Source organism: Arvicola amphibius, chromosome 6 (genome assembly GCF_903992535.2).
Source record: "Arvicola amphibius chromosome 6, mArvAmp1.2, whole genome shotgun sequence".
Lineage (NCBI taxonomy): Eukaryota > Metazoa > Chordata > Mammalia > Rodentia > Cricetidae > Arvicola > Arvicola amphibius.
Genome location: NC_052052.2, coordinates 49,056,147 through 49,073,304, shown reverse-complemented (window position 1 = coordinate 49,073,304; position 17,158 = coordinate 49,056,147). Strand labels below are relative to the sequence as shown.

The 17,158-nt window shown below is 40.9% G+C and overlaps 1 protein-coding gene across 5 annotated transcripts in view; it reads left to right on the top strand.

Annotated features, from left to right (window-relative positions):
• Patj (PATJ crumbs cell polarity complex component) overlaps nucleotides 1–17,158 on the top strand; it is a 302,434-nt gene that overhangs the window by 116,101 nt on the left and 169,175 nt on the right. For all 5 annotated transcript variants that reach the window (XM_038332714.1, XM_038332713.1, XM_038332717.1 and 2 more), the window contains 5 exons: nucleotides 2,979–3,153; nucleotides 5,187–5,258; nucleotides 7,012–7,189; nucleotides 9,632–9,742; nucleotides 14,643–14,720. In XM_038332714.1, the coding sequence (XP_038188642.1) occupies nucleotides 2,979–3,153; nucleotides 5,187–5,258; nucleotides 7,012–7,189; nucleotides 9,632–9,742; nucleotides 14,643–14,720 (614 nt within the window). The remainder of the gene's footprint in view (nucleotides 1–2,978; nucleotides 3,154–5,186; nucleotides 5,259–7,011; nucleotides 7,190–9,631; nucleotides 9,743–14,642; nucleotides 14,721–17,158) is intronic.

Sequence of the window (17,158 nt, the reverse complement as noted above, 5' to 3'; positions counted from 1 at the left end):
TTTGGATAAGTGCTGCATTATTTATTGTTATGCAACCACATGAAGTAGTATTTCATCTCCTTACATATGTATGAGCTTTTAACTAACACTTCATAATTTACAGCATTTTACATTTATTTCAAGAATACAATTACAAGAAGAGTGTTATAGAGGGAGATTGCTTTCATCAATGGTTCATGGGTCCCATGGGGGCTGTCCCCACTGGCTTTAAGGAAAGCTCCTGGCACAGCAAACTCAGGCTCCTCCCTGGACAGCAAAATTCCCCACAGCTGAACCTTGCTAGGTTTCTCATCACCTGCTTCCTTCTGCACAGAAGGTTCATAGCTCTTCAACCATGCTGCTTTTCTGTCTGCAATTACTCTGCTCTCTGGAAAGTAAGGCAGGTGACCTCAAACTATGTAACTGAGAATTACTGTGAACTTCTGATCTTCCTGCCTCTCCTTCCTGAGTGCTGGATTATTGGGTGCACCCCACAGCTGGCTCATGTGGTGCTAGAGATCAAAGCCAGGGCTTCACACTTGCCAAGCAGCCATTCTACCAACTGAACCACATTCCAAGCCCCATATTGAATCTGCCTCCTGCTGGAGTCCAGATCTGTTTCTCTCCCCTTACCAACATGCCTCAAGGTTGTGGGTCCTTCTAAATAGAAGTCAAAATTACAGAGAAGAGCCTGGGGCTGGGGAGATAGTGCAAAGGGTAAAGTGCTTGCTGCACAAGTGTGAGGATCAAGGTTCTGATACCCAGACCCTTGTAAAAGCAGATAGGTGTGACAGCCCCCTTTAATTCCGGTGCTTAGCAGTCAAAGACAGTGGGGTCCTCGGAGGCTGTGTAGCCAGACTAACTGTAACAGTGAGCTCTAGGTTCAGAAAGAGAATCAGACTCTGCAAGGTAAAGAGTGATCAAGAAAAACTCTGCATCAAACTCAGGCTTCCATACATGAACACATAAGCACATTCGCACGTGTGAACATGCATACATGAATGCTCACTACACAAATTCACATGCAAAATAAACAATGTAGATGTAGTAAAGGAAGGACACATGTGCACACACACAGCAGCAAGATGGTTAATTGGGTGAAAGAACTTGCTATTTCATCCTGAAAATTTGTTTAGTTGTCAAAACTCAAGTGAAAAACCAGATGCACTGGCATGCCTTTGTGTTCCCAGTGTTCCTGTGATGAGGTGGGAGGCAGAGAGAGGAGAATTCCTTGGAAGCTCATGCAGCAGCAGGAACATAAGACCTTCCACAAGATGGAGTAGAGAACCCATTCCTGAAAGTTGTCCTCTGACTGCCACATGTCCACTGTCCTCCCAACACACAAAATATATTTTAAAAATTAAGAATAATTAAAGGTGGATAGATGGGTAAGTGGTTAAGAGCACTTGCTACTCTTACAGAGGACCAGAGTTGGCTCTCAGCATTCACCGCAAATGGGTCACTTATAACCACCTATAACTCTAGCTCCAGGGACTCTAATGACATCTAGCCTCTGTGGACACACATATTCTCCCATATATACATAATGTAAAACAACAAAATCTTTTCAAGGCATGGTGGGGCATACCTTTAATCCCAAGATTTGGGAAGCAGAGATTGACAGGTCTTTGTGAGTCTGAGGTTACCCTGGGCTACATAGTGAGACACTATCGCAAAAAAAAAAAAAAAAAAAAGGAATAACGTAAGGGACTGGGGAGATGACTCGCTGGGAGAGAAAGCATGCTTTGCAAGCATAAGAGCCTGAATTAAAATCTTCAAAAATCTCCAAAATCTTTGTAAAAAGCTGGGCAATGCGTTTGTAATCTCATCATGGAGAGATGAGATGGGCTGATCTGAGCACTTTCTGACTGGCCTGACTGAAGTGGTTAGCTTCCAGTTCTGTGAGAACCCCTGTCACAAGACAGCAAGGCCAAAAGTGGTAGAGGAAGAGAGCCAATGTCGTGTTCTGCCTTCCCAAGTGTGCACCCATGGACACACCTGTGCACACCTGTGCATTTCCTCTTCCACACTCATAAGTAAATTAAAGTAAGAATAAGAGCTTGACCTAAAAGAGGGAAACATTTAAACAAATTATGGCAATGTGTGCTTTAGTGGCCAGGTATATAAATTGGGCCAGCAAAATGGCTTAGCAGAAAAGGCACTTACCCCAAAGCCCAATGACCTAAGAAAACCAAGTCCTAAAGGTTGCCTTCTGACCTACACATGCAATATGGCATGTGTACATACATGCACAGACTAATCATTAGCAAAACCTTTAATCTGAATTTTCCCTTCCATAAAATATAGTTAATAATGCCTTTCTTAAAATTATCTGTAAAAATAGAATGAGTCAACAGATAGAAAAAATAAATTCTGAAGTTTCTAAACTAAGCCTTTCAAATTGTATTTCTTACTTAGTTGTCATGGGGTCATTTTGTTCAACTGAATGAATGCCAAAGTACCCATGACCAGAATAGCCTAGGGTGAGAAAGGAAAGCTTTGCAATATGATTAGAAAACATAAGAGAGTTTGTTTTGTTTTCTTTTTGATAAAGTAATGCTATTGATGAAGTACCTAGTTTTATTCATTTGTTTGTTTTCCCACAAGACACACTGGAAATGTAACCTTCCTTTGTTCAGCACCTTCCTTGCTTCATTTTTTTTAAACTTTATTTAAGTTTATTTCATGCGCATTGGTACAACAATGTCAGATTCTCTGGAACTGGAGTTACAGACAGCTGCGAGCTGCCATGTGAATGCTGGGAATTGAACCCAGGTCCTCTGGAAGAGCAGTCAGTGCTCTTAACCACTGAGCCATCTCGCCAGCCCCTCCTTGCTTCACTTTTTAGTGGGGTTTTCTGCCCTGGGCATTAAGGCTTTCCCTTAAGTACCTTAATGTCATCCATCTCCTAGCTAGGGGGTCATACCTACAGTGAGCGTCCTTAAAAGTGCGTTGAATTACTGACTGTGTGCTGATTTCCCATCATCTGTATTCTTTAGGCATGATGATTCCAAACGATGCCCAAGGTCCTGACATGCTTGTCAATCTTCCAGCTGCTACCCAAAGAAGGGAGCAAGAAGATTTGCCTTTGTACCGACTCCCCAGTGCCCAGGTTGTCTCTAGGCCTTCATCATATGTGGGAACAGTGTCTTCAAGATATGCGAGTGCTGCATGGTATAGTGTGTTCATTTTTCTTCTTCCTTTAAAAAATTGTTATTAAGTAATACAGAGTAGTGTATTTACTGTTAATTACCATTAAGTTGTCATGTGAGGTAATATGTTTCATTATGTCATTTTCTCACATATGTGATTTTGTCCTTTATTCTCATTTCCCACCCTGCAGACCCTCCTCTGCATTCCCTACCCCCTATGGCTAGTTCCTGGTTTGGCTTTTGTTTACAAAAATGTGCACGATTAATGTCACATTTAGAAAATACAAAGGGATCTTATGACTAAAACTGCATTAGAAAATTAGAAGTTTCCATAGTTCTTGAAATTAGGTCATAAATAGAATTTTATATTTTTATTCACAAAATGGATTCCATACAGACCAGCAAGTGCTCTTGAGGACTAAAGGATGTGCAGACTCTCAAGCATCAGAGAATCTGCAGGGCGTAGTGTCTAATGACAGTTTGTAAGATTCGTGGTTCTAGAGCAGAAAGCTAGATAGCAGGACATAATTCTTTGACCAGATAAAGACCTAAAAACAGGTTGGCAGGAAAGTTATCAGGTTAGTTGGGGACATGTTGGGATTAAAATATCCCTAAATCCACAAAGTAGATGGAATCCATTGGATCTATCAATCTGGGATTAGTGTCTGTAATTGAGAACATGGTCAAGTATAGATGAAGCTCCCAGATTTGAAGGATCATCGAGGGAAACTCAAGTAGTGAGAAGAATGTGAGCCACACAGGGGTCTAGGCCTGGCTGGAGAGAGGAAGGAGAGGTGGGGGAGGAAAGAAAAGGTGTAGGGAAGTTGAAGAATTGCAAAACAGGAGAAGAACTACAGAGAGGTCAAAGAGAAGCCAAGAGAAGTATTTCCACAGGGCTCCGTAAGCACAGGGCAGCTTTATCTGTGTTTTCCTGTTGTTTTTTGGTGTTGGGTGCAAATCAGTGAGTTGAGCGTGGAATAGAAAAGTCAGAAGTTGGATGTGGCAGAAACTGGGTAATGTTGAGAATCCTGGCCATGCAATGAGGCTAGTAAAATGTATAGTGCCCAGATAATTCAAGACAAACAGGGTGTATTCACACATGCGCACACTCCCCACACTTACTTATATTTTATTATGTATATATGTATAAATGTAGGTGCAGGGCAGCACTCAGAGGGAAACACAAGAATAAATCAGCAATAGTTATTTTTTCCTAGAAGCATACCTTGGAGTGGAAGGGCTGGGCACATAATTTATGACTTTTTATGTGGTTTAATCACATGTCAGTGAATTGCCTTTGGTTGTTTAGTTTGTCTTGTACTTAGTGTTGCTGGTTGAATTTGGTAGAAGTGGAGTGTTTTCTCTAAAGTGGAGTTTGTTAACTGAAGGAATAGAAGAGATCTAAACACAGGTTAAGCCTATTTCTTTTGTGCATAGAGGAGTGGCTCTAGGTGTGCATTGCTTAGTTGTCCCAGCCTCACACAGGGAAGATGCACTCTGCTACCCATGGCTTTTCTTCCTCAAGGGAGCACTGAGGCAGGCAGAGGCAGGCACAGACATTTAGACTGAAAGCTCACCTTTACTTCAGGAGACCAGTCTTGTAGTTCACTGCTGGCTTTGGGTTCACTGCCAGTGTATGCAGTGTCACTATGAAGTCCATTACTTGTATGGCAACTAGGGAAGTTGAGGCAAGCAGATCCATGCATCTTCAACACCAGCCTGGTTACAAAGTGAGACTCTTTATAGAACGACAGAAAGTTGTTATATATTGATGACATTGCAAATGTGAAATTGTACAAATTAAAGTCAATCTTTTTTGAAAAGAGCTTCATGTTTTACAAGGTTTTAATCATTGTGTGATGTCCTGGAGCTGTGGGGAGGGGATTGCTGTGTTGACTGTTACAGCAGTGAATGTTTGCTTTGTCTGTTTATTGATGTGAATAATTTAAAAGGGTTAAAAATTAATTAATTACCTATAGATCATGGAATTTTGGAACTTCCAAGAACTTTTAAAAATAAGAATGTGTCTTATAAGTGCTGCGTTTCCCCTTACAGTGAGTTACCCGAGAGAGAGGAAGGTGAAGGAGAGGAAACGCCGAACTTCAGCCACTGGGGTCCACCAAGAATGTGAGTGTGTGCCATTACTGTCCTCAGTGCAAGCACACCCTTGTTCTTCTTTTCAGTTGTTTTTTTTTTTTTTTATTCTGCTGTCCTATGTCAACCTGACACAAGCTAGAGTCATCGGAAAGGAAAGGAGGGAACCTCAGCAAAACGCCTCCATAAGATGCAGCTGGAGGGCATTTTCTTAATTAGTGGTTGATGGGAAGGGCTTGGCCATTGTGGGCGGGGCCAGTCCTCGGCTGGTAGTTCTGGATTCTTTAACAAAGCAGGTTGAGCAAGCCTTGGGGAGCAAGTCAGTAAGCAGCTCCCCTCCATGGCCTCTGCATCAGTTCCTGCCTCCAGGATCCTGCCTTGTTAGGGTTCTTGTCTTGACTTCCTTCAGTGATGAACAGCAATGTGGAAGTTTAAGCCAAATAAACTCTTTTCTCCCCAACTTGCTTTTTGGTCCTGATGTATTATCGCAGCAAAAGAAACCATGACTAAGACACTTAGTGACACTATAATTGAGACTTAAAATAAGTAATATCCTTTATGCTAAATTTTAATCCCTTCTTTTGGCTAAAGACTGTTAGCCAGTAATAACTCTTTGATGTTGTCTCAGAAAAAGCACCTTCCAAATGTCCCTCTGAGAGTAGCCACTGGTGGATGTCCTGCTTTATCATGTATCATTTATAAGTGAGGTTGTGCTGCCTTGGGTTCCCTGATGCTAGAAACAGTAGTTGAGGCTTCTCTCACCTACCAGCTTCTGTCTCTCCTCCCTCCTCGTGGAGAATATACATTTGTGTCTGATTTGGGCTCACAGAATGAACTCATCTTCTCTTGCATGTGATTGTACATATTGTACTTGTCAGGCTGCCAGCATTTTATGGTTATTAAAGTCCTTCAGTAGCTTCTTTCTGTTTTTATGCTGTGTTAATTCCACAACCCTCAACCTATCATCTTGCAATTCCCAAGTTTTGTCTTAATGACTCTGACGACATAGTTTCTGAGTAATATTTTAAATTGAGTTAACTACTACTCATACTTCTGTAGTTAAAGCAAAATTTATATAGGAACAAATTTCATACCCCTTTTTACAGTGTCTTTGGATAAAAGCAAATATTTGTTTGGGTATTTGTATGGCTGTTTAAGAGATATGATGGCATTTTCCTGTAGTCCTAGCACTCAGGATCCCAAACATAAAGAATGCCAGTTGAAGGTCAGCCTAGCTATACAGCGAGACCCTATCTCAAATACAGAAGCAAACAAACAAAAATAATGATGCAGAAGTCAAAAACAAAGAAACCCTTTTAGCCTTAAAAGCAGATACCATTTGCCTTCTACAGAGATCCTCACCCTCAAACCTCTCTGGGAAAAGCAGTGGATTGTGAGCCACTCTAGCAAGTTTATTTTACTCTGAAAAGCTGAGGCCTTATTAAAATGAATGTGTGCCTTCTTCAGTCTCCACTTCTTTGTTGTTTGCTTGGAGTCTCCCTGCTCAGAGTGCAAGGACTGGTGGTGCAGTGATGGGGAGAGGCGCGCTGAGTCTTAGCTAGCCCGTCCCTGAGTCTCTTCTCTTCAAAATTTAAACTTTTACATGTCATAAATTTTGAGTGTCTTATATTTTTTGAGCTAGCATCATTTATATAAAAATCTTTAAAGTACATTAGGAAATTTTAATAAAACATGAGCCACAGGCTGTGCAATAGAAGCACTTAAAGTGTAACATAGCAAGTTAAATTACCTTATTCATGAGTGTGCTTCTTTGTCCCTTTTACAGTGTTGAGATTTTTAGAGAACCTAACGTGTCTCTTGGTATCAGCATTGTTGGTGGACAAACAGTTATAAAACGCTTAAAAAATGGAGAGGAGCTCAAGGGTATATTCATCAAACAAGTGTTAGAAGATAGTCCTGCAGGAAAAACCCATGCACTTAAAACTGGAGATAAAATACTTGAGGTAAGTGAAGTTGAAACGATGTTTAACTTGAAACGTTTGAATCAGCAGAAGAATCACTTTGGCAAACGTCATGTATAATTGGATCCAGTTGGTAATGTCCGTTGGTGGTGCCTTAGTTTGTATACCGTATGCACACTATCTGAACGCCTCTAGCTTGTGAGGGGAGAGCAAGTAAAATGATAAGGCCAGAACCCCAGCTGACTGAAGCATTTAACATTGCACTGCATGTAGAACAGGTGGACACCTGCTTCCCAGAACCCTTAGCAAGTTCTGGCGTTTGTTCTTGTATCTTGTCTACAGAAAGAAGTTAACCTTGGAAGGGGATGGATCAGGAGGGCCATGGGTCACAGGTGTTCAGTTTTATGGGAGACAAATCTTATTTAGTTTAAAGCTTTACTCGTTATTTGTTATTTTTATGTGTATGTGTGAGTGATGCATGAATTTATGTGTATCTTGTGAGTACAGGAGACTGCAGAGGCCAGAAAAAGGCTTTAGATACTCTGGAAACTGGTTGTTAGCTGCCATATAGGTGATTGGAACTGAGCCCAGGTCCTCTGTAGGAGCAGCAAATGCTCTTAACTGCTAAGAGATCTCTCTAATCCTGGGAAATAAATTTTAAATGGACATGAAAACACTAAAAGTGCATTGGGCTTGTTGGATGATATCAGATTAGATATCTCTAGTTCCATATAGCCCATCTTGGCCTTGAACCTGTTTGCAGGTGAGGTTGGCCTTAAACTCCTATTTTTCCCACCTTCACCTCCTGCCAATTACAAACAGAGTGTGTAATTACCAAATGCAAACAAGTCTTCATTTCTCTGGAAAATGTACAAATGTTGCTTGCTAGGCTTCATGTTAAGTTCATTTATAAATTTAAATAGAGCTATCAAACTATTTTTAGGAGTGACTGAGCCATTTTATATCCCTATAAGCCACGAGTAAATAATCCAGTTTGTTCACATTCGTAATCTGGTGGTGGTGTTATCAGTGTGGCCATTCTAATAGGTATACAGTGAGACACCATTGTGGTTCTAGTTTGCGGTTCTGTCCTGGCTCCGTGGTGTCTGCTTCCATGAGCCTATCCTCTCCAGCAAAGCCCTCAAGCATGCCTTCCACCTGCTTTCTGGTGGCCTTTTGCTTTGTCTTCTACAAAATAGGAATTTGGGAGGTGTCTCAGCAGTTAAGAGCCCTTACTTCTGTTCCGTATGACCTCGTATGTTCTCAGTACCTTCGTCATGTTGCACACACTAGAGCTTAAGACAGTAGCTTTAGGGGATCTGATACCTTCTTCTGGTATCTTCACGTACCCGCACATATGTGACATATGTACACATATCACATAAATAAATCACATCTTTAAATAAATAAAATGATTTTTCCGCCTTATCTGCTAATTTTTTTCAAGCTTACAGTGGCAGAGTTACACTTTACCGTGCATTGTATCAAATGTAATGAATCATTTGTTTGCTCTTTCACTGTGATTCCTATTATCAAGTTTTTATTTCTTTTGATTTTGCTTAAGCCCATGATGAGTTCTGTCTGTTGTAAACAGTTGTCTTTAAGTAATTACATGATAGACTTAGGTACATAAGAACTTCTTTAAGAAGCCGGGGTTTATTTCTGAGAAGTAGGTCTTCATTCATGTGATGGTTGAATTCCTGCTTTCTAATTCTAAAGCCGAGAAGAACCAGGATTTGGTGTTGCAGTTTTGTCCCTAGCTTCTTCCCACCATGAACCATTTCCATCTGTCACTCTGGGGTCTGCTAGGGGAACACCTGCCTCCATCCTTCCATCCTTTTCTTCATGCCTTTGGAAGAAAGCACTCACCACCCCGCTGACTAAACCCACCTCACAATTAAGGTGTTGCTCTGTACTGGATTTGAAACCCTGGTTCTGTGCTCTTAGAGAACTGTGGACATGCTGGCAAGTTAGGCTCTCTGAGTTTCCATAAACTCAGTTCTTTAAGCAAAAGAACCTGTGCATGTTTGTATACTTATTTTGTTAACACAACTTGGGAAATATTCAGTTTCTGCATTGTAATAATAGTTTAATCCTCAGTTTAACAGAGATACAGTAAAAGTTCAGAAGGTTCCTCACTCCCACTCCAGATAAGGCTTCTGTTACATACAGCCCTGTGCTATTGCAGAGACCTCCCGGGAGTGGAACCTGACCAGCTTCCAGCTCAGGGTCATTATATGAAAGTGGGAATATTGTTGTAATGGAACCGTCCAATTTGCCCTGGCCCAGGTGAAAGCATGGTTTTCCTGAATGACACTGTGAAAAGGTAGAGCATTTCCTTTGTAGTTGTTCCCCCCTCCTGAATGTGGTCTGGTTCATTGGTTTCTGGCTTTTCTCACACAGGATGATTGATACACATGAACGTGAGCTAACCTGTCCCCAGTCTGGTGCCTTTCTAATCGGAGTTCGTCTTGTGAGTTTTAGGTGTCTGGCATAGACCTGCAGAATGCCTCACATGCAGAAGCCGTGGAGGCCATCAAGAACGCAGGCAACCCCGTGGTGTTCGTGGTACAGAGCCTGTCATCCACCCCCAGGGTCAGTACAATGTCCTATTCTGTTCACCTCTGTGCTAACCTTTGTCTTTGTCTCCCAGTATTCTCACATGTTCACTGTTGTTTGGCTTTACTAGTAGAAAAAATAGTAACTCAGTATGGATTTAACTTTTCCCTTCAATTTCTATTTTTAGACCTAATTTTGATCTGCAGGCCAAAGTTGAGTCATGACATCATATAGTATTAGTTTAAACAAGCCTGTGAACCACACAGTCCTCTTTCTAGTCCAGTCCTGCCTGCTTGCCGGTTCTGCTAACACAGCAACACACTATCCCAATTTTCTTAGTTATTTTGAGGTTGGAAAGCATCAGGTATAAAAACCTTGTAGAGGAACCATCATGTGCTTGTTTGTTTGAATTCTGTAAAGAGAGATATGTTGTCAGTGCTATGTGTTCATGTGATAACCACTCACTTTGTAGAATCAGACCTCTGACACAAAGGTATCAGTGACAGCTGCATATTTCTCAATAGCTTGAATCCTAGACTTGGAAGAACGCGTACTTCTGAACAGTAGAAAAGCTACACAGTTATAGTGTTTCTTGTGTCTCAATACTATAATGTAGTCCTTCAGGGACTACAGATGCTAATACTTGTGTGGAGAACAGGGCAAGTGGATCACCAGCTGTCTTAGCATCCCAGCTTTAGTGGGGTACTTTGCATGCCGTAGAGCAGTTTCTGCATAGTGGTCTGCATCCGTGATCACAGTGGGCAGCTCTGCTGTGTTTCTATGTGCCACCACTGTGCCTTCCATCCTTATAGTGTGTTGCTCACCCCACCAAGACCAACCGAGACCTCTCATTTTTATATGATTTGAGATTCAATTAGGCTTTTTTTGGAGTTGTTTTTAAACTGTATTTTATAATATTGAGAATGGCACTGTGACTTTGCTTTTATTTCTAGAACTGCATTCAACATGAAATTTAGCCACACTTGTTCTTGCCAAATGGTACTTCCAAGTAAACAATTGTGAGTGAAAATGGCTCATCCTGGATATACATTATGTGGCCACCATAAATGACCAGTTGAAAAATGTTTAGAACATTTGAATATGTTATAGATTCAACTAAAAATGTCGAGTCTCTAGTAGCTTTCACTAGTGAGTTAAGATAGGAGGTTTTCAGTGGTTGACGTAAACTTACCACTAAAAACAGGAGCATCTCCTGAACATCCTCCCATACCCACATCACGTGGTCCAGGAAGCAGAGCAGGGTGCCACACTGTAGCCTCTGGCCTCCAGCTGTGAGTGTGTGCTAACTGAGGTGTCAGTCACTAGGTTGACTTGCTCTGCTTTTAACCTGGTTCAGCACGGAGTAATTCCTGAGCCAATGACACAATCAAGTTTCAAGCCTTTGCTAAAGGGGTTTGGCTTGATTGTTGCCACAAGTCTTCGGGTGGAGGGTGGCAGGTGCAGAGAATACCTTCACAGTTTCATTGCTTCTCTAGTTTGTTGTGCTAACCATAGAACTCTGGGCTTCACCCATGACAGCATTGTACTCCTGAGCTGCTTTGTACTCATCCTCACCCTTCCAAGTTTAATTTTATTAAATGAATCTCCAGTGCTAGGGATCAAACCCAGAGTCTCTCACATGTTAGGCAAGCACCCTTTCCTGGACATTCTACTTTCAGCCCCTGGTTTTTATTTGAGGCGAAGTCTTTCTGAGTTGTCCAAGATGACCTCAAACTCCTGACCTCTTGCCTTCCATGTCGGTAGCTAGGGCTACAAGTGTGGGCCACCTTGCCCAGATATCTTAAACATTTTGACCTATTCACACTAAATTTTGAACTTTCTTCAGAACTCTAAAAGATTTCCTAATACTATAACGTAAAAGTGTTTTTGTGCTGAAAAACTCAGCACCATCAACCATACAGCAGTTCATGTGCCACATCAGAACTAGCACAAACACATCCCTTTCTGAACTTCTGAATCCCAGCTGTGTTTGCAGCGCTTCCTCACCTAGCAATTGTTCATTTGTGACCAGAGCCTATGGTTCATTCCTACTGCATTTCTCTTTGGGAAGTTTCTGTGCCAAGGCAATCTTTTTCTCATGAAATAACATAAGTACCTTTGATAGTAGCATTGTGTATATTTTTCCTGTCTGCGCCCCTCCCACTTCCATCAACAAAAACCCTTTTGAAATTGTTGCCATCTCCTCAGCCATCCCTTAAGCATTGTTAAAGGGTTAAAATTGAACTTCATTCATCTCTAAGCACTTACTGAATGCAGCTATGTGCTAGACCATCTAATTCCCCCAGAAGCAGTATGATGTGCTGTTGTCTTTCTTCTAGCACCCTGGCTGTACTTCCTTATCACATGACTTCAGAATGGTGCCCTTCTTTTGGTATATGCACATAAAAATTCATCTTTCACTGCACTGTTACATGAAATAAATGGCGTTCTATTTTCCTATAGGATGTATTGCTTTTGGTGAGCAGTTTATCTTCTGAGCTTTGCCGGTGATTAGCATATGCAATGGTATATTGGCTATTCAGAATGTAGACATCATGAGAGGCAGCTGAATGTTCATATCACAGCTTCCGCATGCCTTCTATCTCTGCCTGCTTTTGTCATGTGCGGAAGTAGTCCCAGATTGTGCTGTTTCTGGCCTCTGTCAGAACCGCCTGCCCATAGGCTGTGACCTTGTACTCCAGCAGGTTGTTAGTGTCTGTGAGTGAGACAAAGTGCGGAGCGCTGTGCTGATTACGAAGCTCTGACTGTACGTTAAGAAAGTATTGCTGGAGCTGGAGCCGCTGAGAGCATTTGCTGTTCTTACAGAGGACCCAGGTTTGGTTCCTAGTACCCATGTTGGGCAGCTCAAAACTGCCTGTGACACCAGCTCCAGGGAATCTGACACCCTCTTCTAGCCTTTGAGGGCACAGACATGCACACACACATGCACGGTGACACAGACACGTGGACACAGACACATGGATATGAATGTACACATACACACAAACATACATATGAATAAAAAATAAGTCTTTTGAAGAACTTATTACAGGTATTTTTGTTGAAGTGAAACATTTCTGAGACCTTACTAATTCTGAATTTGCTTATTTAGTAGAGTAAAATGTCATTTGCATTTAGCTCAAAGTAGGTATTTTGTTTTTAATGCTCTCTAGACAGACAGTTCCTTTAATTTTCTGAAAAGGTTTTATTTTTTTTTCCTACCTTCATGTCAGCCATCAGGTTTTATGCCATAGTTATTTCTGTTGGCCATTTGAACCACCATTACTAGTGGTTAGGAATAGAGTGCCTATCATGGGTAAGGCTCTGGATTCAATCTCTAGGTCTAGAAAAGAAAACAAACACTAAAAATGCTATTATTTTCCTATGGTGTCTCATAGATAATATTACAAAGAGACATTATTTGGGAATTAGAAGCCAGATGCCAGAGGCAGCTGCTGCAGAGGAAGAGCCAGGCGGACAAGCCATCTTACCTTTAACTAAGCACGGTAGCTCACCAACACACTGGAGGCCAGCCCGGGCTATACAGAGTTCTAAGTAGCCCTGGAATAATGAGTGAGGTTCTGTGTCAAAAAAATTAACCAAACAAAATAAGAAAGCTATGATATTAGCATTACTAAGATTTTATATATAAAATTGAACGTCAGGGGACTAGAGAGATGGTTCAGTGGTTAGGAGAACTGGGTGTTCTTGCATACTGCCTGGATACAATTCCCGATGCCTGTACAATGGCTCACACTGCCTATAACTCCTCTTCCAGGGGATCTGATGCCCTCTTCTGACCTCTATGGGACCAGGCACACTTGCAGCAAACACATGCATACATGCAGGCAAAACATTCATGCAATAAAAAATAAATATATAAAATTTAAAAAATAAGTTTGAACTTTATTCTTTTATAAATAAATACTTAGTGAATGTAACTACGTATCAGACCTTGTCTGCACATCACAGAAATTACAAAAAAATCATCTAATTCCTTCTCTCATTGGATAGTAGAAATGTTTGTAATTTGTCCTGCTAACAGTGATAGATAATTATCAAGTCCATGAAGTCTGCTAAATAACATATTTCTGCTGGGAGTTCAGAGGTCAAGTAAATGAGGTCCTATATTCTAACGTCTCACTTAAGTCACCACTGAAACTTCCTTTGCAGAATGAGATATTTAAATGACAGTAGTCTAGCTCTGTAGTTTTCTGTCTCCACCTTACACACAAATCTTTATTTGTTCTGATGACATGATTATATAATGCAGATTTTCTCCACTTTACCTACTTTTGCCGATTGCCTTGAATTGAACATCTCATATATTTACCTTGAGATGAAGTCACCAGATTCATTCAGTCTTTACTGTCTAAAAACACAGAAACAAAGACTGGAGCTTGCTTAGTGCCAAGCCTGGCATGAACTAATAGACAAATAGATGAAAAGGAAGGTATCGAAGCCCAATACATGGCCCCATCTCCACAGCACTTACCACCTCTTATCCCAAACTGGGAAGATGATGAGTTTGAGGCTAACCTAGACTACATAGCAAGTTCTAGAACAACCTGAGCTACACAGTGAGAAAAGTCACCCATACCACACTAACCAGAAAGATGGGGATATTCCCCCCACCCCCAGACATGATCTCAATATGTAGTCCTGTAACTTGCTGTGTATGCCAGGCTGGCTCAGACTCAGCTAGATCCTCAGGTTTCTGCCTTTGGTGCCGGGTTAAAGGTGTGCACCACCTTTTGTTTTCTTTTGAAACCGTCTCCCAAAGTGGCCTTGAGCTCACTGTGTAGTTCATTCAGGCTTGGGGTCCTCCTGCTAAGATTGTGGGTATGCACCATGATACCAAGTTTAGAAGAAGACATTTGAGCTAGCTCATCTTTCCTTCTCTCCCTTCCCTTCCCCTTTTCTTTGGGGTTGGCAGGTCATCCCAAGTGTGCATAACAAAGGCAAACCACCTGCCAGGACCCAGGATCAAGACTCTCAGGGACCACAAGCAAAGGTAAGCAGCCTTTGAGGACTTTGAGGACTGAACAGTGTGGTGAGAGCGGTACGGTGTCCTGTGGATTTCTGCTGGGTGTGAACCTCGGTCTTGGGATGAAGCAGGGACCAGGTGAAGCACAGCCCAGGACATCTGTAGCTCTCTTTACTGTTTGGTTCTGCAGGCTGGCTGGCCATTCCCAGAGTATGCTGCTCACAGTTGGAAGTTTTCATTTACATATTGCTTTTCCTTAAGAAGATTCTTATCAAAATTTACCTCTACTGGGAAAAAAATATTTTCATAATCAGTTGAATTAATCACCCATTTTATTTCCTGCTTCTGTTCTGATAGAATTTATTGAACTAAAAATTATCTTAGAGTATGGTATCAATTACCCCATTAAGGAAAATTGGCTCACTATTTTAAAATAGGATTTGGTGGGCAAAATAGGATTTATAGTCCAAGCCTGTCCTGGCTGGAATTGTGAGAGGGAGGCCATGCTTCTGAGCTTGCTCTTCAACCAGCCTGTCTATCCCTGCATGCTCTGTTCCTCACTTATTGGTACCTGGCTATCCATCTTGTGTTCTAGTGGAGTGGGTTTATTTTTATTTTTTCATATCTCTCTTTCTAAAGTCTTGCACAGTTATGTTCATTTATTTCAATGTAAATTTAAAGTCAGCTTGTCCATTTCCACAAATTAGTTTGGTGATGTTTGGGGGTAGATTTGAGACAACAACACATTGCTCTGATGTTGCAAACTTTTAGTTGCCTAGCATATTTTTATCTCTGTAAAATTATTTCTGTTCATTGATGTTCATAATCCAGAAAAGTATAGACCCTTGATTTATTCCTAGAAATGCTACATTTTGTCAGTGAGACTGATTGTTTTCTAAGTTATTTCAGTTGTAATCAGACTGCTGTTTGTATAATATTACTGTTTTGGTATTTGTTGAGAGAATTCTCATCACTTTGATCATGTGAATCTTGATTTGTATTTTATTTGTTTTTTGTTTGCTTTCTCTTTTTTTCTGAGAGGGTCTTATGTAGTCTAAGCTGTCTTTGAACTCGCTCTCTAGCTCAGAGAGACCTTGATCCTCCTGCCTCCATCTCCCAATGCTGAGATCACAGGTGTGTCTAGCACATATTTCTTTGAATCTGGATTCTCACATAAAAACGTTTCTCTGGGGTTAAGAAGATGTGGAGCTACTGCAGGAGATCTGAGTTCAGCATCCATGTTTGACTTCTTAGAGCTAAGTATAACTCTAGTTCCTGGAGGGTACCAGGCTTCTGGCCTCCAAGGCTTCTGAATTCAAGTTCATGGCCCTCTACCCCTCCACATACACACTTAGGTGTTTAGATTCTTTTAAAGGTTCTCAGATAGTGGTTTAAATAACACTAGTTTCTAAACTAAAGAGAAAAAGATGTTATTTGTTTTTGCTTTCAGGACTGTTACACATTATTAAAATACATTCAAAATGAGCAGTAAGAGTTTTCCTCAAATGCAGAGAGTCAGCATCTAGCTGCTATCCTATCCGTGCAGTCTTATGTTCTGAGCAGACACAGAAATGCAAACCACCTGTTTCTTCAGCGTGAAATCAAACAGCAAACTAATAAGCATGTTGTCTATTACTTCTCAACCAGTGGACATTAGATCCATATAGAGCCAGCTTTGAAGGGTTTGTCATTCCCAATAAATGCCACCCAATGTCGAGAGCAAAACCCAAACTCCATTCATTTTTGCCGTTGCTAAGTTACAGTCCAAGTGAATAACAGATCAGACTTAATCGAGTATCAAAAGCACAGACACAGAATTGAAAATAAACCACAGAGAAATAAGAAAAAGTAATGGAGTTCTCTCTCTCTCAGAATATATACTATGTGAGTCAAAAATTACGTAAATGGGTTTAAACAGCTCAGAAATTGTATATGAGTCATCTCTGTTGAATTAGTTCTGGAAGGTGGATCTCCTTGATCATCTCAGTGGGAATTCCAAAACTGTCAGTGTATAGTTTAAAAAAATTACAACAGTTTTCATAAAACTATGAACAAGTGCATTGCCAACTATTTATTTAACTCACTAGTCATGGCAATAAGAGATGGTAAACCTGGTGCAGGGAATAGAAGAGAATTAAGTAAAGTTCAAATTTAGATATAAAATTAGCTCATGCCTTATGGGACAAGAAGGTGTAACTTAGGTGCTATCTTTTTTAAGACAAACCATTTGCTTCTCTGCCACTCAAAATCAATACACTCTGCTGTCAAGTGAGAATCATTTGCAATAGTTACGGTGGCACATGCTTGAAATCCTAGAACTTGAGAGATGGAGTCAGAACCATCCTTGGCAATGTATAGAATTAGAAGCCAGCTTGGGCTATATCACATTGGACTGTTATTTTCTGAAAGTTTATCTTTCAGGCAACAGCATGAATAAAGGCAGTTATTTAGATACCCAGTAAATA